Genomic DNA, 24,427 nt, shown 5'->3' with positions numbered 1-24,427 from the left:
AGCTTGGCATGCACGAAGTACTAGTTACTTGCAGAGTCTTGGCTTTATAGTTGGCAAAGTTGATCACAATTTATTTACCAAAAAGACAAATGCAGGCTTTATTGTGCTAGTCATCTATGTAGATGATCTCATTATTATCACACGTGATGATGACATTGGAATTCAAGATGTGATGACTATGTATATTCAATATACATCATACAATATATCATTATAATCAGCTATAGTTGATGATAGTAAAAGTTACCTCTATGGAGAAAAATAAGTACAAAAATAATCTATGCTATACAGGGTCAAAGTAGACCTTGAAAATCCTTAATAATTACACCAAGGCATGGGGATGCCACATAAGTGGGATTGCACTCAAAAGTCTTAATGGTTCTACTTTGTTCAAAATTGGTTATGATGCAACTTGTAACCCACTCTATGGAGGTTTTGATAATGTGAAAATCCCTTAAGAATGGGATGTTAATCTCATCCTTCCACTTTTGCTCTTGGATCTCCTCCATGCTAGTTTGACAAGACTAGTGTTATATGATGAGATGAGTCTGATAGTTTCAACTAAAGAATCTGATAGGTTTTGTTAAATTCCATCAATCACTAACATGTTGAATGCTAGAGATGTATTTGTGCTCTTCCCATGTCACTATCACTATAGTTATATCTTATGATTAGTGTTTCAGCAGGGATTCTACATCGACTTGGTCATAGCCATGTACTATTACACTAATCATGGCATCAATTTGGATAAAATAGGTGGTCTTTCATTTGATTAGTCTGTTTTTCTATTGTTTTCCTATTTCTATAATGATATTTTCTTTATTATTTTTTAGTCTAGGAAGAGGTTTGGGTTTAGTAAAGCATACTTGGTGTATCTTTGCATTGAGTATCTCTAGACCCACTCTTGGATTATTTGATCTTATCAATATTCTTTGTGGTTTTGGCTTCTTCTTTGTCTAAGGGGAAAGTATCAATTGGGGGTGATAACAATTTAGATTCTACACTGATATTGGAAGTAGCTTGGCATTTCTTTCTAGATATAGCAATAATATCCGATGAGGATTGCACAATTGGATCTTTGGTTGGATTGAAAGAACTCAATGGTTGTTGACTTTCTAAAGTAGTGTTGATAGAGGCTAGGAGCTACTATTGTTGGACTTTCCATAGGTTGGTTTCTTCCCTTTTGGATTTGAGGTTGTTTTATGAGTAGTGACAAAGAGTTACTAATATTTTGTTCCCTAATTGCATGATGTTTGGTATTTGAACACATGATTTTATAATTTAAATGACAGTGATACATGGAAATTACAAGTGCTTGTATGTTGGTGCTAGTGACTTCTTCTTGTAAGGGCCACTAGTTTTTCTGTCTTTTGAGTTGTAGCTTTCTTTGATGGCTTAATCTAAGGTGCCTCTTGTTTTTCTAGTGCTTGGAACCTTAGTCCTTAAGATTCCCCACATTCAACTCCAAATTGAGATTCATTTCTAGATATTTTGACATGTGCAACTTTCTATATGGCAACAACTACACTTTTCAGAAGGGCAATTGTTTCATGTAGTGTACACATCTCTGATTTCTAAATTTAAGTTGAAAAGTTTATCATTGATACCATTTCAAAATTGAGGTCCAGTTTTGGTCAATATTTGGAATTGGTGGACTTCTTTGAGGTTCCAGGTCACCATCTTGTCTTACTTTGATCAGCTCTGTCCCCATCAAGGGAGGATTGGTCTATTATTAAGATGTTTCTAAATTCTACTTTTGAGATACTCAAGTATTATGAGAGCTTATTCGCTGCCTAGATTGTGCCAAAGAAGAAGAAGAAGAAGAAAATTGATTTTTGCATGGTAGAAATAATCTCAAGTTGCACCCTGTTGATCATAGATTTCTCATTATTCACCTTTTTTGTCCTCTATCATTCAGAGTCTTTCCGTCTTTCTTCTCCTCCTCCTTGCTTTCCCTTTGTTTATGTAGTTACATATATTATTCTATCTAGTTTCTCTTTCATGAACCAACTCCATATGTGTGGAGTTCATGAAAGAACAATAAATTCTTCATCAAAAGGAATGTGTATGGAGGCTTTGAATATATAGCAACCTTCTCCTGAGAAGCCCTTTTGGTTGTATGTGTAGGTGGATCCTCCACCAATACTTAAGTGCATAGTTTCTTTTTTGAGCATCTCGACACCACTTACGATATATTTTGCTATGGTTTTATTTGTGTTCTATAGTGGCAAAATCTGATATTGAGTAGGTTATATCCAATATTCAACCTTGATGAAAATATCTTAAGCAAAATTTAGTCGAGGGAAGAGCAAGCAAGATACTCTAATGGCTAGTCTCAAGAATGATAGAAAAAGAATACTTAAAAAAAGAAAAATATATAAGTATGCCAAGCTTTCCCCTTGCACACACACCCCCACCCCCCCCCCCCCCCCCCCCCCCCACCCCCCCCCCCAAAATGTATTTTTGTCCTTCAAATCTTCTAAGTTTAGGAAGCTTTGGAAATATGTGGAAATATTCTAATCCATTTATGGACATTGATTCATTGGGCAAAGGGAAGTTGATATTGATTGAATGCATGCAACTTCTTTCTTAGCCACTTGTGTGCATACTCTTTCACTATACATATGCTCATGAATGTTTTTATAAAATGTACTATATATGATGTTAGAGGTCTATGTGATCTTGGAAAATCTGGATTGGTTTGGGATTACATTATTATCAATAACAAATAATATATGCTTTATTTGAGTTAACATAATCACTTTTGGGGCCAACATTACAATTTCGTTAATGGTGATATTTTCTATGTGAAGAACTCATTGCATTCAAAAGTGGTTGTCTTAGTTGCCAAAGATTAGAACCCAATCCAAACCTATAATCATACGAATGGTAGGTGTTTGGTGGCACAAATTTGCATTTTTGGAAAGTGTGAAATCGTAGTTATGGATGCACCCCAACCGCCAACATTTATAAGGCTATGTGATTATGCACATCATCATAGTACTTAAGGTAATCACTAGGCATGATTGGATAGATTGTACTTCTTGACTACCACACAACATGATGCCATTTCATATAAACTTTGGATTGACTATGCCAATGTGGTTTTAAAAAATGATCAAAAACTTAGAAAATAGAAGTTACGTGCTCAATGCAAAGTGTATCCAAAATAAGAGTCATCCATTAAAATATTTCCTTAAGCTGCTATACCATTGAAAAGGCTATAAAGTCTAATGGTAGTTGGGTTCTCCCAAGGATAACTTTACCCATGCCATAGATTCTAGAAGCTAAAAGATTGTGTTCAAGTCATGTTCATCTTATTACGATGCTTTTGATGCATTGTTCATTTGATATGTCCATTTGAGAGGAATTGATCATGCTATGAAAAAGCCAAGTAATAATAAGTTTTTTGGATGGAATAATAGAAAAAATATGGCTAACAAAAGACACTTACATGCACTTATTTATCTCATAGATCATGCAACCAAGGTCGATGTCTATGGCAATGGAGCCTTTGTGGAAACTAATCAACGTAAGAAAATATAGTTCTCAAGGTTCATTATAATGTTTTGGCATAAAAAGTGACTATATTATAGAGGTTTGCTAAGGAGCAACCAACTTGGACTAAAACCTTAGCTACATTGGGAACATGTCCTTACGTAAATGCCTTCAATGACCAAACCATTCTCAAGGATCCATGTATGCATATGCTTTTACCATGAAATTGTTTGTTAATTGAGAAAACAGTTGCATATCAAATGGATGGGTAGTACTATGTTAAAGGTAATTCACTTTGCATGAAGTTTGTATTAAAGCAATCCTTTTCATTATTGAGACTAAGAAATCCAATTTCTTGCAAGCATGAGGCATTTCTAGTGTGAATGATATCCTCTCTCTTCTAGGTATTGTTAGGACTTTGTCTAATGCCTTTTAAAAAAAAATTATTCATGATATCATCAAGCCATTTTAACTAGTTTTCCTTTTAAAAAGTGAGAATCATCCAAAACTTGATTACTAGTTGGATACTAGCACTACTCATATCTCATATTAAGTGGATGGATAGTACTTATGATGAGGCTAATTCACTTCATTTCGAGAGCTCACATTAAATTACAATCAAATTGAAAGAGACTCATCTTTAGAAATTGGAAACACTTCAAGTTACATTTGTAGCTCTTCCTCAAGGTCAAAGGTTGCATACTTAGGACCATCTCTGCAGGCCTCTTTGAAGCCCAATTTGTAATACGATTTGAGTTAATTCAACCAATCTACATTGTAAAAAACAAATAAGGATCACAACTGAAGCATTTTGTAAGCTAGAATGCAGTGTTTTCCTTACAATTGATAGCCAAATGCATGTATATTATCATAACTTTCCATATGGAAGTATTCAATACAATGAAATAGACTTACAAGCACAATAACCAAAAGAGCAATACTTATCCTGTAACCAAAGCTTTAGATACATAAAACATGCTAACTTCCTTATATAGATTCTATTATTAAATGGTATCAAAGAGTCTACAATATCACTTAACAGACTACCACTTAAGGAGCAACTTTGTACTGAGATCTACACTTGAGCTAGTTTCTTTAGATTCTATGCTCACCACTAAAACAATTACCCCTACTAATCACAAATGTGGTGCTTTAACGTGAGCCCTCATTCAAGAAGAGCTTATTCATGAAGAGTTCATCTCTCAAACTCTCATCTCCTTTAAGAAAGCCTTACACCATTTTTGTTTTCTATATAGGTACACTTTAGACAGTCTGGACAATATGGAAACCTTGCAGCTTAGCTACCTTTGAGGCTAATGTATGCTTTAGATGGTTATACTTGCTTTAGAAGATTTTTCATCACTTTCTTCTTACAACCTTGTCACTCCAGCATTGGATGGCTACACTTCCATAGGAGGTGTTATCTTTTTCACGTGGTTTTGAGCCTTTTTTTACTTGCACTCTTGTAGGAGTATTCAACTTTTGTGCATATTAATAATTGATACAATATTTTTCCACCCAAAGTGAGTGCACGCACTTCTGCAGTACTCAGCCATTGTGCATAATAATAATTCACACTATTTTTCCACAACAAAAAAGGTGGGTGAGTGGATGGGTAATGTACACATACACTGCAACAAGATGGAAGGTGTAAAGGGTGAGTTGGCCAAAACTCTCCTCCATTCTCACATTGGATAGGCTTGATTTCCTTTGTCATTATTTGCTTATTGCATTCCTCCAACACATCAGAACATTCTCTTCAACACACAAAACATATGCTAAGTATGTGAGGACAACAAAGATAAGTGCAAACCCCCCCCACCCAGAAAAAAAAAGAGCAGTTGAGTAAACCAAAGCCCGGACTCTCATGAACGGACCTCGTGAACAAAGTGATGCACTCAACAAGACTAAAACTCGCAACCTCATGATTATGAGCCCAAGTCTCAACTGCTAGGCCAACCACTAGGTCCTCCCCTCTGGTGCAATTTTATACCAGATTTGTGAGGCCAGTATTGGAATTTGAAATGACGAAGGTAGAACTATTAGTTGGACTTGTCAACAATAGGACCAAGAGAACCAACCTTCTGTATTAATAAGAAGGCAATTAGCAAGACCACAAATAGAGTTCAGAAAGACTCAGAAGTCTGTACCCAATTTTAACTCCAGAAAGTGTATCTCTGAACACATTCTTTCAATGAGAGTCCTTTCCAATTTTGAACCCTTAAGGGATTAGTACTTTAGAAATAAGTTGAGAAAACTGGGTCCTAAAAAGCTAACTTTATTGAGTAATGATTAAGGCAGGGAACTCAATTGGATTTTCAAAATAAAAATTTAATAACCAATCAACAAGAGAAAAGCCTTCTTGAATATATACATAAGAATTTAACAGATCCACAATGCTTGTGACTGGAAAATGATGACAATGACAGCTGCAAACTATACTTGCAGGATTCTCCCTTGTGCTGTGCTCAAGGTTTTCTCATTAGTTGGTACTTCGGATGCCATTGAAATTTGCTTTCACAGGCTTGAACTCATATGGTCCTTTCTGCACACCCCAAACCTGTTTTTGCCAGGTTGAAGCATATAACAAGCTTGAAATTCTTACAGACTCCTCAAAACTCTCTTGAAAAAATGTCATGCTTTCTTGGATTTATTAGTAAATGTTTAAGACACCTATAATTGACTTCCGCAAAGAAAAAATCCAGTAGACTACCTACCTGAGTGCCTTCACTGTCAAAGCCACGGTCCCAGGAATGAACTTCTCCATCCTTGAAAGTCTTCAGCTCAGATGTGCAAGTAGCAGCTCCATTCTGCTATACACAATACAAGCAGTTGATGGGTAATCTAACCTACAGTACAGTGAACAAAGACCCTGTAATCCTCCAGAATTTATGAACCACTGTTCTTAATAGCTTATTTTTGAATGTTTATACATGTTATTACATTCATCACACATACTAAGAATCTCATACCCAAGAATTCGGAAAACCACGAGGAAGAGTGGACCCCTTGTACAAACACTGCTCCCCTTTTTCACATCTCGAGAGATGGACAGTAGTTAGATGCTCAGCCATATCCTGGACAGAGAAGAACAAGCCAGAGCATCATTTTCCAGCAAAAGGGAAGCAAAGTACAATGCAAGTAAATATTTACAGGGCTGCATAGTAATAATCCATCAAACAAAATATTTTCTTCATGACCAACCTGCCCAATTCTTTTAGGATTTCTTCTCTCTCTCTGGTTAGGGAGGCTTTTGTTAACCCATAACTATGGGTCATATATGACAGGTTCAGCTAACTAAAATCTGAATGATCCTTCCATTAACTTGGTCAACATCATAAAGAAAAGCCTGCACTTCCGCATTAAGGCAAACATCATTATTCTTGTATCTCTTAAGATAGGTGTTCCTTTATCTTCTATCAAGCTTTTCTGGCATCAGGACTTACAATATTCTCATTTGTTAGCACAGATATGCAGTGTGCACAGAGCATGTAAATCTTTCATTATTCTGCATATATTGACATTATTGACATGGCCAAAATAATGTCCACACAGACACGTGCATGTGCATATGTATGTACATATGCATAGAGAGACAGAGATTTTGAAAGATGAGGTCCTCTTGTAAATTGTGAGAAAGGCATGCACATTTCAGGCAAAAAGGTTCTGTCAAACAGTTCCTCCCGATGAAAGACATCCCTCCATTCCCCTCCCCCCTTCCCCCGCCACCCAGGCCCCTTCCAAAGAATCCCTCCAGAATTTCATACCATCACATCAAGCACTACTTCTATGGGACCGACCCAGAAGTATAAGTCCGCTTCCAGGCACAATCAGGATCAACAGACATACCCCTGGTTGTTGATACAGTGGACATGATAGGGCTAACTGAGAGCAGTAGTCCAAGGCTGAGAGGAGAGGGTTTGTTCGTAAGACTAACAGTATCTCAGAATCCGCAAGCCACATGTGCCACTTTACCAATTACTAAAGCCTTGAGTTGCAATACAGCATCATTTTAACATCCTTTGATTGCTGCTCCAAAAGTGATTTCACAGAAGTGGATTAACAAGTAGCCATCTAAATGTGCATAAGAAGTGACCAGGATTATAGAAGTACCATGCAAGTGACAATAACACTTGATCTACTTCTTAAACCACAGTTGCACATGTTTACACACAGAATTTGGGAGTTTAGATTGCTGAGTGAGACAATAATACTACTTTAAGTGGGAATAGGCCTGCCCTGGTCTTCAAAACAATCTGAGCGAGGTATTAGATTGTCTCTGCAATCTGGGATTTATTAGGAAACAATACCCATCAAATCCCTGTCAGTGCTCCAATGAATCATCACTAGTGCCTGCTAAGGTATCCACACTTTCTAGTTTGCTATGCCTTCCAGGAATCCTCACCAGCAAAACTTCTATGTGCTTCAAAATTTCTCACATCAAAATCTTTAATGAAAAGGAAAATCCAGTCAAAGAAGTTTTCCAGTAAAGAAAGCAGCAGCAATCACTGAAACTATTTGCCAGCACTGATGTCAATTTCTATCAGGCTTATCAGAAGGATTCTTAAATATTATAATGTGCAAAATTTGGGTTTCCCATGAAGAGGGAAAAAAAGGCAGTCCTATATTACGGAAATGTAAGATGTATCCAAATGTCTGTTCTCTCTGACAATGTTGAGAAGGTATGGAGTCTAAAGAGCAATCACTGTCTTTGGCACTTGATTTTCCACCTCCAAATGAAAAGGATAACCAAGGCTGGAAGAGAATGGCTCAGAATGTAGCAATACACAACTCACACAAGGGAAAACAGCTGAGAATGGGTACACCATGGGACACATACATAATTTCCTTGCAGATATCATCATCAAACGAGCACACATACTCTGCCTTGTTGAACTGGAATCCACCTTTGATAGCAAGGGGGTACGATACATAGATTTCAGTACATGTTCAGTACACTAGGTACAATATTTGGTACTCCAGGATTTTAGGTACATCAAATTTGTATGGTACATAGAAAATTTTACAATATATGGAAATATTGAATATTCTCCTCAAAGCAAGAATATCTACCATGGGGTGGATGATCCAAGATGGTTGGTCTGCTCAGAGGAGGTACCCATCTCCGATGGTGAGCCATGATGGCTCAGATCCATCAAAGGTAAAGATGTTTGCAATGGTAACGAGGTGGTGGATGTCATATTGTATGAAGTTGGATTGCTTGATCCATAGTGGCCACTCTGACTCGTGGATGGTGTGCCAGTGCTACTTCCTCAGCAATGTCTCAGCAAGCTGACCTTGGAGCTAGCATTGAAGATATCTACAGGAACCCACTAGCTCACTACCTCTACCTTTGCCCTCCTGCTCCTTAAAAGGTATCCTCTGTGCCCAAAGCTCCAATAAAAACAACCCCAAGCATCTCTTGATCCTTATAGAGAAAGAAAGAAAGAAAGAAAGAAATATTTACACATCCAAAAATCTAGAGGCCTATGAAACGAAATGAGTACATCTGACCTTGTTGTCTCCGCTTGAGAACAACAATGAAAGTAACAATAACTAAATATCCTAGCTTACAATCATAAGGAGTGCAAGTGTAGGCTACTATCATATACAAAATGATAGGATCCCAACCTAGTCTGTAGAAATCACTAGTAATGTCAAGAGGAGGCACTCATCTCCAATGAAGGGCAATGATAGTTCAAATCTATCTAGGATCCCAACCTAGTCCGCAGAAATCACTAGTAATGTTGTACTCTTCTCAACGCAAAGATCTTGGTCATGGTGTGATCCAAGACTGTGAGTCTGTTGAACGGGGGCACTTCAATCAAAGGCAAGGATGTCGAGAGCAATGGCACAATGAACGGAGACGTGCTAATATACGATGCTATACTACTAAGAACTTTAGTTGTTATGATCCCTTTGACTTGTGGATGGAGTGCCAGTGATGCTAGCATGGCAATAACTGGTAAGTTGGCCCTCGAGCTAGCGCTAAAGAAATATTTAAGAGCACACTGGCTCACTGGCTTTGTCTCTACCTCTGCCCTCCCACTCCTCAAAAGGTTCTCTCCATGTGTCCAAAGCTCTAACAAAATCATCCCTATCTATCTCTAATCCTTTTGACAATTTGAAAATTTAGGTCATTTCAATGCTCACAAAAAGACCTTATATAAACCAGTCAATATCTGCTACTGTGAATTCTATTGGGAAATTTTAAATATCGACTTGTTTTATGAAGATAGAGAACTTTTCCCCTAGTTTTTTAAAGACAAAGAAATATAATTATCATTTTTAAAGGCACAAATATAATTTAAAAAGTATCTTCAAAATATAGTTAAAATCATGTTAACAAACAAACAAATTTTCAAAAACATAGTGAAATAATGTTTTATAGATCAAGTATATTTTTTAATAAAAACATAAAACTTCCCTTGAGCATAACTAATAAGTACAAGGTGATGCCAATCTATCTATAGTTTCTAAACACCAAGAGATGAGTAGTAATTTGGGTGGGGGAGGGGGGGAGGCAATCACTTTTTTGGTTCTAGTCAAAACTCAAAAGCATGTCTCAACTATTAAGTACACTATCAATCTTGCAAACCATATACACAAAGAGATTAGATAAAAGCAATTAAGCTTCAACCTGAAAGTCGCATATTGTATCAGGCAATATTAGTGCATGTCCTACTTTCTCTCTATATATAATGACTTTTTTTTTGCTTTTTTTTCCACAATTATACATCATCAAATGCAAACTCTTAAAGAAGTCGACCCTTAAAAGTTTATGCACATCAATGCATGAGCATTTTTTGTACTAAGACAATTTCGTAGATTTATCTTAATCAAATTTTGTGCACTAAAGCCCTCACATATAGCAATACTTAAGTACTAAAGTATACAAAAATACACCAACTTTGATAGTATTATTGGCTACTTCTCTCAAATAGCAAAATTTTTACCAATTGCAATCGTAATTATCCCTTAAATTGCACTATTTTTATTCAAATGAAACATGTACTTTAAAGTATTAATAATTTCTTTTTTAGCGATTATAATAATGAAAAGATCAAACAATTCACCACTCACTAGTTCCCATTGTTCCCCATAAAATCTTGTAAGTATTTTAATTTCTTTGAGGCCACAAGTCTTTACGTCCAAACAAGTAGAAAATGCATTTTGGTACAAGTACTCTAACGCATAAACGAGAAAATACTCCATTAAATTCTCAATCACAAAGTTTATGAACTCTTTTTGAAAAGTAATTACTCTTTCCATGTTCAATCCATCCAACTTTCACTTAACAGCCATTGATCTATACATACTACCTCAGATTGATACATGTAATGCAACAAATTGGCCATCTATTGGTCTATAATCAGAAATGATCTAATAATCATATCATTAAGTCTTGTATTCACATTAAAGTTAGATTACTCATTCAATTGTGATTTTATGAGTACTATCTAGAAGGCTTCCAACTATACTTACATCCACAAAAAAAAAATTAAACATATCTGTCAAAAAGCTTGAAACAATACAAGAGCGTGAACTTTTGGATGGACGGATTTTGATAATGTAATTGTAATGATATTTTATATATGCCATAAGCGTGACAAAAACTTCAAAAGTAATTTTAAGAAGATTTTATTATATACAACATAATACTTTAACTAACCACTCTTATACTAAAGCTTATAAGAATGCAAAACATTTTTATGAAGCTAAGATGGTTCACATTGATAAAGAGATTCGAAAGTATAAAGGTGTTGCAAAATATGTAATGATAAATCTTTTCAAAGTCTCCTACTATTATGCCAAAAAAAACTTACTCATTTTCATGCTTTTAAAAATATTTATCCTCCTTAAAACATATGGATGTGAAATCTCACTAGAGGTACGTATCACAATGATAAAGCTTCTGCTACTTTTATCAAGTATTTTAATAAAAACTCTTATAACTAATTGTCGATTAACTAAGATGTAGTAAAAAAAATCTTATTATACATAAAGTATTGACAATATAGTGAATGCATAATAAAAACATTTAAGCTCTAAGAGAGCCTTGAAAGCTAACTATGAATGTATTATTCTTCACATAAATTGCATTCATAATGTACATTAATTAAGTAATGCTACTACTGTATATAAAGTTTGTAAATCATTTAAGCCACTATTAGTAAATTTTAATGATTACAATGTTTGTATGGTTTAGAAAGTCAAATCATTAAAATTCACCTATAGTCTCTATTTTATAAAAGATATGCTGAATAAGCTTAGCTACTTGAGAAAGATGTTCAAAGTGAGTTTATGGATATAAGTACAATTGGAAGCCTCATAGAGATAGAGATAATGCTTATGAAATCACAATTTAGTAAGTCACCTATCTTTGATGTAAATACAAGGATTGATGATGATATGAGTTATCACATCATTTCTGATTGTGAATCAATTGATGATCACTTGCTACATTATATGTATCGATGTAAGATAATATATATAAATCAATGGTTGTTTAGCAAGAAACAAATAGATATAAACATAAAAAGAGCAATTGCTTTTCAAAAAAAGTTCACAAACTATGTGTTGAAAAACATCATGAAGTGTTTTGTTGACAGAGATATAACTTTATACTTCAAAACACTTGCACCATGTACATTTTTCATTAGTTTACAAATGAAGACTTATGGCTTTAAACAAATCAACACACATGCAAGACTTTATAGAGAACAATGAAAACTAACGAGAGATAAGTTTATTGATCCTTTGATTGATATAATTGTTATAAAAACACAATATTAATACTTCAAAGCATAGGCAATTTTTAAATGGTCAGGACACAATTTAAGGAATATTTGGGTTATAATTAATAGAGACTCTACTATTTCAAGAGAAGTATGCAATGCTATAAAAGTTAGTTTATATCTCTATTCTTCAATGCTTGAGTACGTTGCACAAAGTTTGATTAAGACAAATCTAGAAAATTATATTAATTAAAAATGTATTAATGCATTGATACGCATATATATTCAACATGAATCACTTCAAAAGTTACAATTTGATAATGTTATGTAACTTTTGAAGGAGCAAAGCAAGTCAACATATACATGGAGAAAGTACAAGGTATACTAACATTACCTTATAGATCTCATATCAGTCCTCTTCTCTCTGAGCTCTCTTATATCTTATCTCTACATTGCACTCCTCTCTCATATCTTATAGATCTCACATATTTGTCCTCTTCTCTCTGAGCTCTCTTATATCTTATCTCTACATTGCACTCCTCTCTTTGCTATGTTTGCACTTGCTCTCTTCTCTCTCCAATCTTAGCTCTCTTATCTTTACTCTCTTTTAACAATACAAGAGGGTGCACTTTTGGGATGGATGGATTTTGATAATGTAATTGTAATGATATTTTATATATGCCATAAGCGTAACAAAAACTTCAAAAGTAATTTTAAGAAGATTTTATTATATACAACATAATGCTTTAACTAACCACTCTTATACTAGAGCTTATAAGAATGCAAAACATTTTTATGAAGCTAAGATGGTTCACATTGATAAAGAGATTCGAAAGTATAAAGGTGTTGCAAAATATGTAATGATAAATCTTTTCAAAGTCTCCTACTATTATGCCAAAAAAAAACTTACTCATTTTCATGCTTTTAAAAATATTTATCCTCCTTAAAACATATGGATGTGAAATCTCACTAGAGGTACGTATCACAATGATAAAGCTTCTGCTACTTTTATCAAGTATTTTAATAGAAACTCTTATAACTAATTGTCGATTAACTAAGATGTAGTAAAAAAATCTTATTATGCATAAAGTATTGACAATATTGTGAATGACATAATAAAAACATTTAAGCTCTAAGAGAGCCTTGAAAGCTAACTATGAATGTATTATTCTTCACATAAATTGCATTCATAATGTATATTAATTAAGTAAAGCTACTACTGTATATAAAGTTTGTAAATCATTTAAGCCACTATTAGTAAATTTTAATGATTACAATGTTTGTATGGTTTAGAAAGTCAAATCATTAAAATTCACCTATAGTCTCTATTTTATAAAAGATATGCTCAATAAGCTTAGCTACTTGAGAAAGATGTTCAAAGTGAGTTTATGGATATAAGTACAATTGGAAGCCTCATAGAGACAGAGATAATGCTTATGAAATCACAATTTAGTAAGTCACCTATCTTTGATGTAAATATAAGGATTGATGATGATATGAGTTATCACATCATTTCTGATTGTGAATCAATTGATGATCACTTGCTACATTATATGTATCGATGTAAGATAATATATATAAATCAATGGTTGTTTAGCAAGAAACGAATAGATATAAAAATAAAAAGAGCAATTGCTTTTCAAAAAAAGTTCACAAACTATGTGTTGAAAAACATCATGAAGTGTTTTGTTGACAGAGATATAACTTTATACTTCAAAACACTTGCACCATGTACATTTTTCATTAGTTTACAAATGAAGACTTATGGCTTTAAACAAATCAACACACATGCAAGACTTTATAGAGAATAATGAAAACTAAAGAGAGATGAGTTTATTGATGCTTTGATTGATATAATTGTTATAAAAACACAATATTAATACTTCAAAGCATAGGCAATTTTTAAATGGTCAGGACACAATTTAAGGAATATTTGGGTTATAATTAATAGAGACTCTACTATTTCAAGAGAAGTATGCAATGCTATTAAAGTTAGTTTATATCTCTATGCTTCAATGCTTGAGTACGTTGCACAAAGTTTGATTAAGACAAATCTAGAAAATTATATTAATTAAAAATGTATTAATGCATTGGTACGCATATATATTCAACATGAATCACTTCAAAAGTTACAATTTGATAATGTTATGTAACTTTTGAAGGAGCAAAGCAAGTCAACATATAAATGGAGAAAGTACAAGGTATACTAACATCACCTTATAGATCTCACATATCTGTCCTCTTCTCTCTGAGCTCTCTTATATCTTATCTCTACATTGCACTCCTCTCTCATATCTCATAGATCTCACATATCTGTCCTCTTCTCTCTAAGCTCTCTTATATCTTATCTCTACATTGCACTCCTCTCTTTGCTATGTTTGCACTTGCTCTCTTCTCTCTCCAATCTTAGCTCTCTTATCTTTACTCTCTTTTCTCTTTTCTCTTTTGCCTTTAGCCAATGCCTTTAGCCAAGCTACCAGCTCGAAGCTTTTCCCAAATCTCTTTCATCTTTAACTTTTTTTGTGTAAGGCTTGAAATTTGAAAGATATCTCAAGAATATACCTAATGTTTAAACTCGCATACCCAAGCACATACCTACATGCTCAAACCACTTGGGCTATAATATTATTAGTATCTTTAACATTTTTTTAACTTTCAGTCTCAATATAGTATCATCTTTCTATCCTATGTGGTGTTACACTTATCATGTTCCTCCATAGTTCTCGTATGAACGCTCTATTATCCACGGGCACTTTCTACCTTCTAGCTAGAGAAGGGTTTTTTCCCCGTGTGAACGGCCCTCACTAGATGTGCTACTTAGCATCTTATGGATTATACTTTCATTATCATTCTCACATAGTGAATGTAACCTTCTAGCACTCTCTTCTCTCTAGCTTTTCACTTGTTCACTGTGTGTCAGTGTATGTGTGCTGCTAAATTCTACCCTAATAGTGGTTCACAACCATACCTCTTTTCAATCGCGCCACATTGCTGGCCAAAACCCCCAAATTTCACTAAAATTTTGAAGATCGTGTGTTCAATGCCCAATATTGCCTAATTTTCCATAAAAATTTTGAGGCTTTTTTACATTCGAGTCTAAATTTTACCATGTCAAGAAGTGAATTGGAGAAAGAAAAAGAGGAGAGAGAAGACTACAGAAGAGAGAGAGAGAGTAGTGCAGAAGTGAGAGAAAGAGAGTGACGTGGAGAGAGAAAGACATTAGTACAAGAAAAAAAAACTTCATTATTTTGAACTATAGATAATAGAACAGATGTTTAAAGTCTAAATAGCAATGCTATTGGAGTATATAAGATGAATACTTAATGGTAACATGCCAAAATCTCTATGGCATATGCCGAATGCGCAACATGCGCTACAACTTACAAGTACATACATAGGAGTGGATACATCATACATGAATGATCGTACAAATAAGAGGCATGTATGCTTGAGAGAGAGAAGGTTGAGAGAGAGAGAGAGAGAGAGAGAGAGAGAGAGAGAGAGATGAAATGACATGAGATGCTTTATTAACGTCTACAAGAGGCCAAAATGACCTGTGAGACCAACAATTACCAAACAAACCACCAAAGGTTTTGGTAAAAGATTTTGTTATAGTTTTGTTTGGCATTGCTAAGGCTAAAGTAGCTACCGATGGTACATTCACTAATTCGTGTACTCTCAGAAGGTACATTAGGCCAAGCTATCCTTTGGCCTAGTTTTATTAGCAATGTGTACTAATGCTTTGGATTGGGTGGTGCAAAATGAGCTATGAACAAAGGTAAAATCAATAGGATTAAGCTACTTGATGATTCTCAAATGGTGTTGAATTTATTTATTGATGACACTAACATATTGTGAAAAATTATGGGACATCAATTAGAAATGTTTGGAACTGCTTGAATACCTTATGTATGGCCTTTGGCTCTAGGATAAATCATCGTACTACGTACGAGTGCAACTATGCTTATTACAAATTGCCAAGTGGTGGAAAGGGGCAGGGTACTCTGCATGGACTAAAATAAATTGGCCTAATCTTCAAGAATTCATGAAACAAGTACAATTACAGGGCTGAGAATCAAGTACAAAGCATTGACAACCATTGGGAAATATGAAAATGAAATCTTGGACCAAAAGGTTACCATTAAGAGCTCCACCCAAATGGAGACTCTGTGATGTCCACTGCAGACCTTGTACTACTAAATCTGTAATAACTTTGGATTGATTAATCCAAATGAAACTTGCTATAGCTCCAGACGAAGCTCTCTTTAAGTACTTTCAGGTCATATAACTCACACATCTCTGTCATTAATTCAACATGAAATCTGGTCCAAAATAGAGATATGTTCTACAGTGAAACAAAGCCCACTAGTTAACATGATAGTTGTCTCAAAATTCTTGAAGGTAAGGATATCATTCCCAAAGTGATGTTGGGCCACGCAGAGAGTTAAGTCTAGCCCTTAACCTCCCGGGTCAAAAGGAAAGATGATATCTCGTCCATGTATCATGACCATCAAATCAGAGATATCATCACTCATGAGATAATATGAATGTACGAATAAATCCACAAAAGCATAAGCTATTAATCAAATAGAAGCCCATGGTCATAGTCTTCAACATCTGAATCAAATAGAGGCCCATGGTCATGGTCTTCTTTATCAGAAACTTCATAGGATGCAACTGCAAACCCTTTATCTTCCTCTTGATCATCATCAAAATTGTATTCAGCATGACTGTCTTTATCCTCTTTATCTGAATATCCAAGTACCACAAATATCCTTGCATTCTTTGCCTTGCATATCTTTGTGATTAAAATACATCGGTTTAGCACATATATAGCATAACCCTTGAGCATGCAACTCTTTGACCTTATCATTGGTTAGTTGCCGAGCTTTACAGGTTTCAAAATTCAGACCCAATGTTGCCCATATCATCACTATATAGATCAGCAAAAGAATAATCATATTACTGTCCATGGTACTCATGAGAAGCATATGGCTAAGAAGTACATGAATGCTACTCATAATCATATTGCTGTCCATATAGGTATTGGTGTCCATGAGAGAGTAATTGGCTATACTCATTGATGTACATATTTAACAATGATTACAATAAGTCTTATTGAACTATAGCATCGGCCATGGCAATCGATACAACCAGCATATACTTGTCATATACATGCGCTAAATCCTCCTACAAAACAGCATTACCATAAAGATTAATGAGAGCTTCTAAGACACACGGTTGTACCAACTAATCCACATGAGATGTCAAATATTTGACAAGTGCTCGTTCTATCCAAACGGCATCTATCACTTCAGCTGCCATCATGGTTGCATCAAACTCCATAAGTGCATATGCCAATACATCAATCATGTCAAGCATATGAGCAACTAACTTGCTGAATTCTAATGCTCTTATGATGCTCATAATATTGCTACTGGATGTCACTTGCGTCCTATAAGACACTTCAGAGTCAATATTGCCTTGTGGTACATGATAGGGATCAAAACCATGTGAGTAATACTCTTGCTGAAGCATCTGATGTTTCCAATCTAAGCCCTCATTGTATTCCTTCTTTGTCCAATCATAGCTTGCAAGATTTAGAAGCACACTATGCTTCTTGATGTCCATTTCTAATTCAGTGTAGCCTGGTGGCACGAATGCTAAGCACTCCACTATTTGATTACAAGCCACTTGAACTGAAGTGAAAGGTGTCACTCATAAGGATTAAACTAGTCAAAACCAAAGCAACATAGAAAGGTAGTGTACCTAATGCACCTCAATCAGTTCCACAACTCAATTCAGCTGTTACTTTTTGTTCACTTAACAAGTGTAAGAATTTAAACCCTGCTTCTTTGAATGGTCTGCCCCAATTTCAGGTATCAAAGCTGTGATGAAAGTGACCAGTTCACGAAGTACATATACCGATCCTTATGTAATGGATGCCAAAGCCACTCTTGCTCGTACTGGTAACTCTAACAATGCAGTAGGCAATAACCCAGCAATGCCCTCTCCAATAACATGTGAACAAAATAAAGATGGATGGGCCTCAAAACTGGAAAGGACAGCAATTTACTCCTCTCTTGTTACAACCATTGCTGGTTGAGACTTCCTGTGTATATAACATGACTTCTTCAACATATACAGATTCTATTTCAGTAGCTTCTGTAAAGCTACAAGACTTGAATCTTCAAGAAGAATCAGTTATAATCCCACACCATTTAAGAGTTTCAATGAACAAGCTTCTCTGCCACTCAGCAAATGATCCTATTAGTGATGATGAAGATGCTAAACCATCTTCATATGCTTTCCTTTATTTGGAGTTTGGTTTTTTGGAGCATCTCACTATTCACCTCTGTGCTCGTAGATTTTAATCTCTTTTGTAAGGTTTTGTATTTCAATGTAGGGCTTATATGCAAGTTTACACCAGTCCTTCCTCAATTGGAGACAAGAGCTTCGCAGTGTAGCATCTCTCTTGATGATTTGGATCACTATTACTTAATCAGCTGCCACCCATACATTTCACTTTTATAACTTTTTTTAAAAACAAAAATAAAAACAATAGTTCAACGTGGTTCCATCCGCCTTTGTAGGGCTTGGTAGGCCATTCAGCAGCCGACAAGTACCCTGTGTCTGATACCCTATCCTCTCTAGGGTGACTACTTGGACTCCCTTTGTAAGATAACCATCACCTCTATAGCCTTGGTAGGCCACTGGGCAGCTTCTGTGCACCCTTTGTCCGATGCCCTGGCTGCTTTTGGGTGGGACAACTTAACCTTAGGATAAACATTGCACGCCTTTCCTTCTATGCTCATTTTTGGGCTTGAGAGGAGATTTGAGCTAAAACACGCTTTTCAACTAATTAGTATCTTTAAAAAACCCCAAAACACACTCAATTAACGAAAAAAGTAAATTTATTGCATGGTTCAAGAGAGTTTCATTGGTCCTCCAAAACCCTAATTTTTTGGGAACACCCTTCAACATCCATAAATAGAAAGATTGCCCACTATTCAACCTCATCCCTATCTATGCAAGTTCTCACTTCTTTGTTGTGTTTGGTCCATCTACCATCGCCAACCCACAAACTACCTCCTCCTGTCTGCGTTCAATACTCCATCAACTAGGCAACAAGTGGTAGCTCTCCCTTTTCATCCAGCATCAATGTACAACCTGCATTTGGCCCTTTTCTCCACCTAGTGGCAACTGGCCACCGTCCCCATCCTACTAGCAGCTGCATCATTGCTACAATTGCAGCTTTCTACTACTGCCCACTACATCAAACATCATCCTTCCTGTTGCCTCAATCTTCTAATCCTTTAGTGATTGATGTTTGGCATTCTCCTCACTTTCCGTCACTCCGACTAGTAGTCACAATACTTGGGATCCATCTCCAGTGGACATCACTCTCTGACACTTCATTGCTCTACCCTTGGACATTCTATACACTCAGACATTCATTCACTTTAAAGTTTCTTCTCTCTATGTTTGAGTTTTGAGTTTTGCATTTGCATTTTGCGTTAAGGGTTTGAGTTTTGCTTGTCACTATCTGAGCCTTTGTGTTTTAGTCTTGGTCGTACATGTTGTGTTTCCTCAGTGCAAACCCTAGCTTCACAACTACAAGTGCATACACAACCAAGTTACCCTTGTGCATGCACAACAAACTAGCTTTACAATTAGCAGCCCTCTCACCGGCCATTTCATGATCAGCAATACCTTGATCAATGGGCTGAAAATCAAGCTGTTGTTCAGAATGTGTTTGCTGCTGATTTTGTTGTTGAAAACCATGAATAAGTTGCTAAAATTGAGTAAATTCACTTGCATTTTGCTGAAATAAAGGAAACAAACTATCGAATCTGTCCATAGGCCCCACATTGGGCTGATTTTTGCAATCCATGAATGTTGGGTTTTCACTTATACCTACATTCATAGAGGAGTGTCGGTGATCAATAGGACTCTGGGACACTTTTTACTCTTGGTACGAGAGGTTTTTTCCCCCGAACTTATTGTCTTATTTCGTACGTGCTTATGTCACACACTTACGGGGACGTATCGTGTTCAGGTGTAAACACCCCCCACAACCCTAAGGTTTAAAGGTTGTACTTTGTACTTTCAGATTACACTCTTCAGTCTATTGCATTGGGTGTCATACTTCACTCTCCACACTGTCTACTGCACTCTAAGCTGAACTTCAATCCTCTCTCCATCTCACATTTGGTATCAGAGCTGAGGCTCTGCACAGATCAACTCTGCTCAACCTCCAGGAGTCCCGGTTCAGTACAAATCTACCCCAGTGTCCACTATCAACTCTGGAGCTGCCGCGCTCCCGCTCAATTAGCCAGCGTCACTTCAAAAGGAGACGCCGTGATGTGCCTCCATAAGCCCCTTCAACACTGCTTGCATCTGCTCCTACTGACGCCCCTAACCAACGACTTGGTCCACCCGCCCCTAACAATGCCAAGCGCTGCCTGCGCCCAACTGCCCCTTAGCTCGTCTCGGAGCACCGGCCGTCCTCTTGCAACTCCTGCCCCACACCGCCGCTTGGTCCCTACGTCTTTAGCCCCTCTGCGCAGCCTGTCTCCTACTCTCATCCGCCTGTGCAACGCTACCTAAGTCTCTGACTTGCCCCCGCCACTCCTCAGCAGCGCTTGAGCCACCACGCCAGCTGCACACAACTACATCTGGCCATCTGTGCCTATCTCTGCATCTACTGCCTCCAGCTCGACATTTCTGAGGTTTTTTTTTCTTAATTTTTTAAAAAAATTCCAGATTCACTTCTAGAAACAAGGCTTACGCCCGAGCATGCACAAAACTCTTGAGTATGTGTCTGGGACACGGTTGATGCAAATTTCTTGGTAAATTTATCAGAAATTTTGGGGCTTATGAGTTTTTTGAAGACATTGGCACATGTACTACAATCTCAGTCAAAGATTGACTGTTTTGGATAATTTTGGGGTTTTTGCTCATACAATGTTGCTGAACATTGAATGCACCTTGGACTGCATGCATTATAGACAGTTTTGACAAAGTGTACCTCAGTGTACTAATTGCAACAAGCTATTTGCTATAATTTCCGAAAATTTTGGAGATTTCCAGGTTATTCCAGCTTGGACATTGCTCTTTTGCCTTGTTTTGGTATTGATTATCGTAGCAAATCAAGGAGGAGATGTATTTACCTATGTATCCAAAGAGGATAGAGTGTATAGTAACAATTATTCACTTTGGTCCTTCATGATGAAGAATGTGCTTGTTGCAAAAAATCTTTGGGATTATTTCAATGGAGAAGAAGTTAGGCCCGGAGTTGTGGCTCCTGCTACTCCTCCTCCAAGAGGACGTGGACAACAAGCACCTTAGCCTGTTCAGCCTGCTTCACTTCAGTCACTTCCCCAAAGATCAACAACTCAAAAAGGATGGGATACACGGGATGCACAGGCTTTGTCGTTGATTGCATCAGCAGTTCAACGGTCCATCATCCCCCACATTTTTTCAACAGCTTCTTCACAAAAATCTTGGCTAACTTTGGAGCCGATGTTTGCTTGTAAGAATGAGACCCACATTGACAGATGACCTAGAAGAAGATGAAGAAGCCAGAAGAAACAGTCGGGATGGGTGAGCACGAGTGATTTCTTTCACCTCCCAGCCTTGCCTAGTATATTGCTGGCCAGACCATTGTGATCCGATTGCCAGCCGTCAAACCTTGGTGAGTCCTACTATTCTTGGACTATCTTCAGTTCTAGGCTCCCCTTAACCCCGTTCGGGCGTCCAAGAGCCCGGACGGTCATCCTCGTGCGTGTTCCCCTTGATTTACCTTAATGTCACATTAAATGTTTGTGACCTTAATGTCACATTAAATATCACATTAATGTCACATTTCCTTCCCCTTAAGAATTGGTTTCGTCCTCGAAAACAATATTTGGAAGGTCTAACTGTAAATCGGGAAACCTTTTCTTTAAAGTACTTACTCGCTCCCATGTTGAGCTTTCTTCTGAACAATCTTTCCACTTAACCAAACATTCTTGATAAATAGTATTCCTTGTTCGTCTATTACGAACATTTAATATTCTTTCTGGTTCATGTGGATTAGATTGGTCATTTAATAGCTCCTCAATGTCATCATTTAAGATTAAATTATCCAAATCACCCAGCTTCTTCCTTAATTTACTTACATGAAAAACTGGATGTATTTTACTACCAGCAGGTAGTTGGAGCTTGTAAGCCAATTCTCCCACCTTTGTAAGTATTATGAAAGGACCACAATACCTTGGTGAAAGCTTTGGACATTGTCCCTTTTTCATAGTTTTAGTTTGTTCAGGCACCTTAAGATAGACCAATTCTCCTTCTTCAAAGGAGATGTCTCTTCGGTGAGGATTTGCATATGCTCTAGCTCGGTTTTGAGCCTTTTTAATATTTTCTTGAGCAAATTTTAACATACTATTCATATCCTCCAAAAAGTCTTTAGCTGCCTGAACCTTTTCCTTATGCAGTCCTACTGCAAAAGGAGCTCTGGGCTGAAACCCATACATTAACATAAATGGACTATATCCAGTGGAAGAGTGCTTGGCACTATTATATGCAAACTCTGCTATCGGTAGATACTCTTCCCAATTAGTTTGCCTTTTACTTACATATGCCCTAAGCATATCTTCAAGAATTTGGTTAACCCTTTCAGTTTGCCCATCTGTTTGCGGATGATCCGCCGTACTCATGCTAAGTTTGGTATCCAATTTCCTAAATACCGCACGCCAAAATTGGCTATCAAATTTTCTGTCCCGATCAAAAACTATATTTGCCGGAAGGCCATACAATCGGTATATGTTCTCTACGAACAATCTAGCCAATTCTGGTGTTTTAACATCAGTTGAAGTTGGAATGAACCTAGCCATTTTGGTTAACCTATCCACAATCACCCACACAGAGTCGTGCTCCCTCTGTGTTCTGGGTAAAGCAACAATAAAGTCCATGGAGATACTCTCCCATTTTCCTGAAGGAATTTCTAGTGGATGGAGAAGTCCTCCCATTTTTAATCTTTCAGTTTTATTAACCTGGCATTTATTACATTTGACCACATAGTCAAGGACGTCCTTATTTATTCCAGGCCAATAGAACTGCCTTTTAATAAGACTATAAGTCTTATTAACTCCTGGATGTCCCGCACTAGGGGTATCATGACACTCAAAGAGTATCTGGCGCCTTATTTCTGTATCTTTCGGGACACATACTCTACCTTTGTAGAGTAAATAACCATTATCAATGGTAAAATTCTTCCACTTGAATCCGGTTTGAGCAACCCCTGATGCTCCATTTCCTTGTTGAACATCCTCAGATATTCCTTCCTCAGTAGAAGCACTTCCATTTGGATCCCCATTTTTTATTGCTTCCCATATGTTGGAATATGCCGGATCAACCTGGCATTTCCCTTTTAAAGATTCAAGCAAGTTGGAAGTAAACTGAGTAAAACTCAATTCATTAATGATGGGCATTCTGCTGAGTGCATCAGCTACTATATTATACTTTCCTTTCCTATATCTTATCTCATAGTTGAACTCTTGAAGGAGTTCGGCCCATCTGGCTTTACGCCCGTATAAATCCGGTTCATCATTAAGCCACTTAATGCTTTCATGATCCGATAAAATCAAAAGTTTGGCACCATACAGATAGTGCCTCCATTTCTTCATTGCATGTACTATTGCATATAGCTCCCTTTCATAAACAGAATAATTCTGTTTTGCACGGTCTAATTTCTTGCTTTCAAAAGCAACTGGTCGACCTTCTTGTAATAAGACCGCGCCTATTGCCTTATCACTGGCATCAGCTTCAACCACAAATGGTTTATTGGGATCCACTATTAATAATACTGGAGCTGTAGCAATAGCTACCTTAAGTTTTTGAAAACTTTCATTTTGGTCTGTTCCCCAATTAAAACTTTTTCCTTTCCCTTTAAGTTGGTCTGTCATTGGAACAACTATTTTGTTATAATCTCGAATGAATCTACGATAAAATCCAGATAAACCTAGGAAGATCTGCAGCTCTTCCAGGTTCCTTGGAGGTGGCCATTCAATAATTGCCCTTACTTTTTCTGGATCCATTTTGATTCCCTCTTTCGAGATAATATGCCCCAACTATTTGACCTCTTGTGCAAAGAATTCACATTTAGTTTTCTTCGCATAAAGGGAATGTGTTCTTAACAGTTGGAA

At 36.6% G+C, this 24,427-nt stretch overlaps 1 protein-coding gene across 4 annotated transcripts in view; it reads right to left on the bottom strand.

Annotated features, from left to right (window-relative positions):
• Positions 1 to 5,602: 5,602 nt before the first annotated feature.
• LOC148016052 (chromophore lyase CRL, chloroplastic-like) overlaps positions 5,603 to 24,427 on the bottom strand; it is a 110,608-nt gene continuing 91,783 nt past the window's right edge. The window contains exons 6-8 of one of the 4 annotated variants that reach the window (XM_087664755.1): positions 6,471 to 6,575; positions 6,216 to 6,311; positions 5,603 to 6,058 (exon numbers count right to left, since the gene is read on the bottom strand). In XM_087664755.1, the coding sequence (XP_087520881.1) occupies positions 5,981 to 6,058; positions 6,216 to 6,311; positions 6,471 to 6,575 (279 nt within the window). In that variant the 3' untranslated portion in view covers positions 5,603 to 5,980. The remainder of the gene's footprint in view (positions 6,059 to 6,215; positions 6,312 to 6,470; positions 6,576 to 24,427) is intronic. The other 3 variants (XM_087664753.1, XM_087664756.1, XM_087664754.1) reach the window with 3 other exon arrangements.

This window comes from Lygodium microphyllum, chromosome 23 (assembly GCF_053477565.2).
Source record: "Lygodium microphyllum isolate KBCC chromosome 23, Lygodium_microphyllum_v1.1.10, whole genome shotgun sequence".
NCBI lineage: Eukaryota > Viridiplantae > Streptophyta > Polypodiopsida > Schizaeales > Lygodiaceae > Lygodium > Lygodium microphyllum.
The sequence above is the reverse complement of the archived record's forward strand: the minus strand, read 5'-3'. Positions and strand labels throughout refer to the sequence as shown.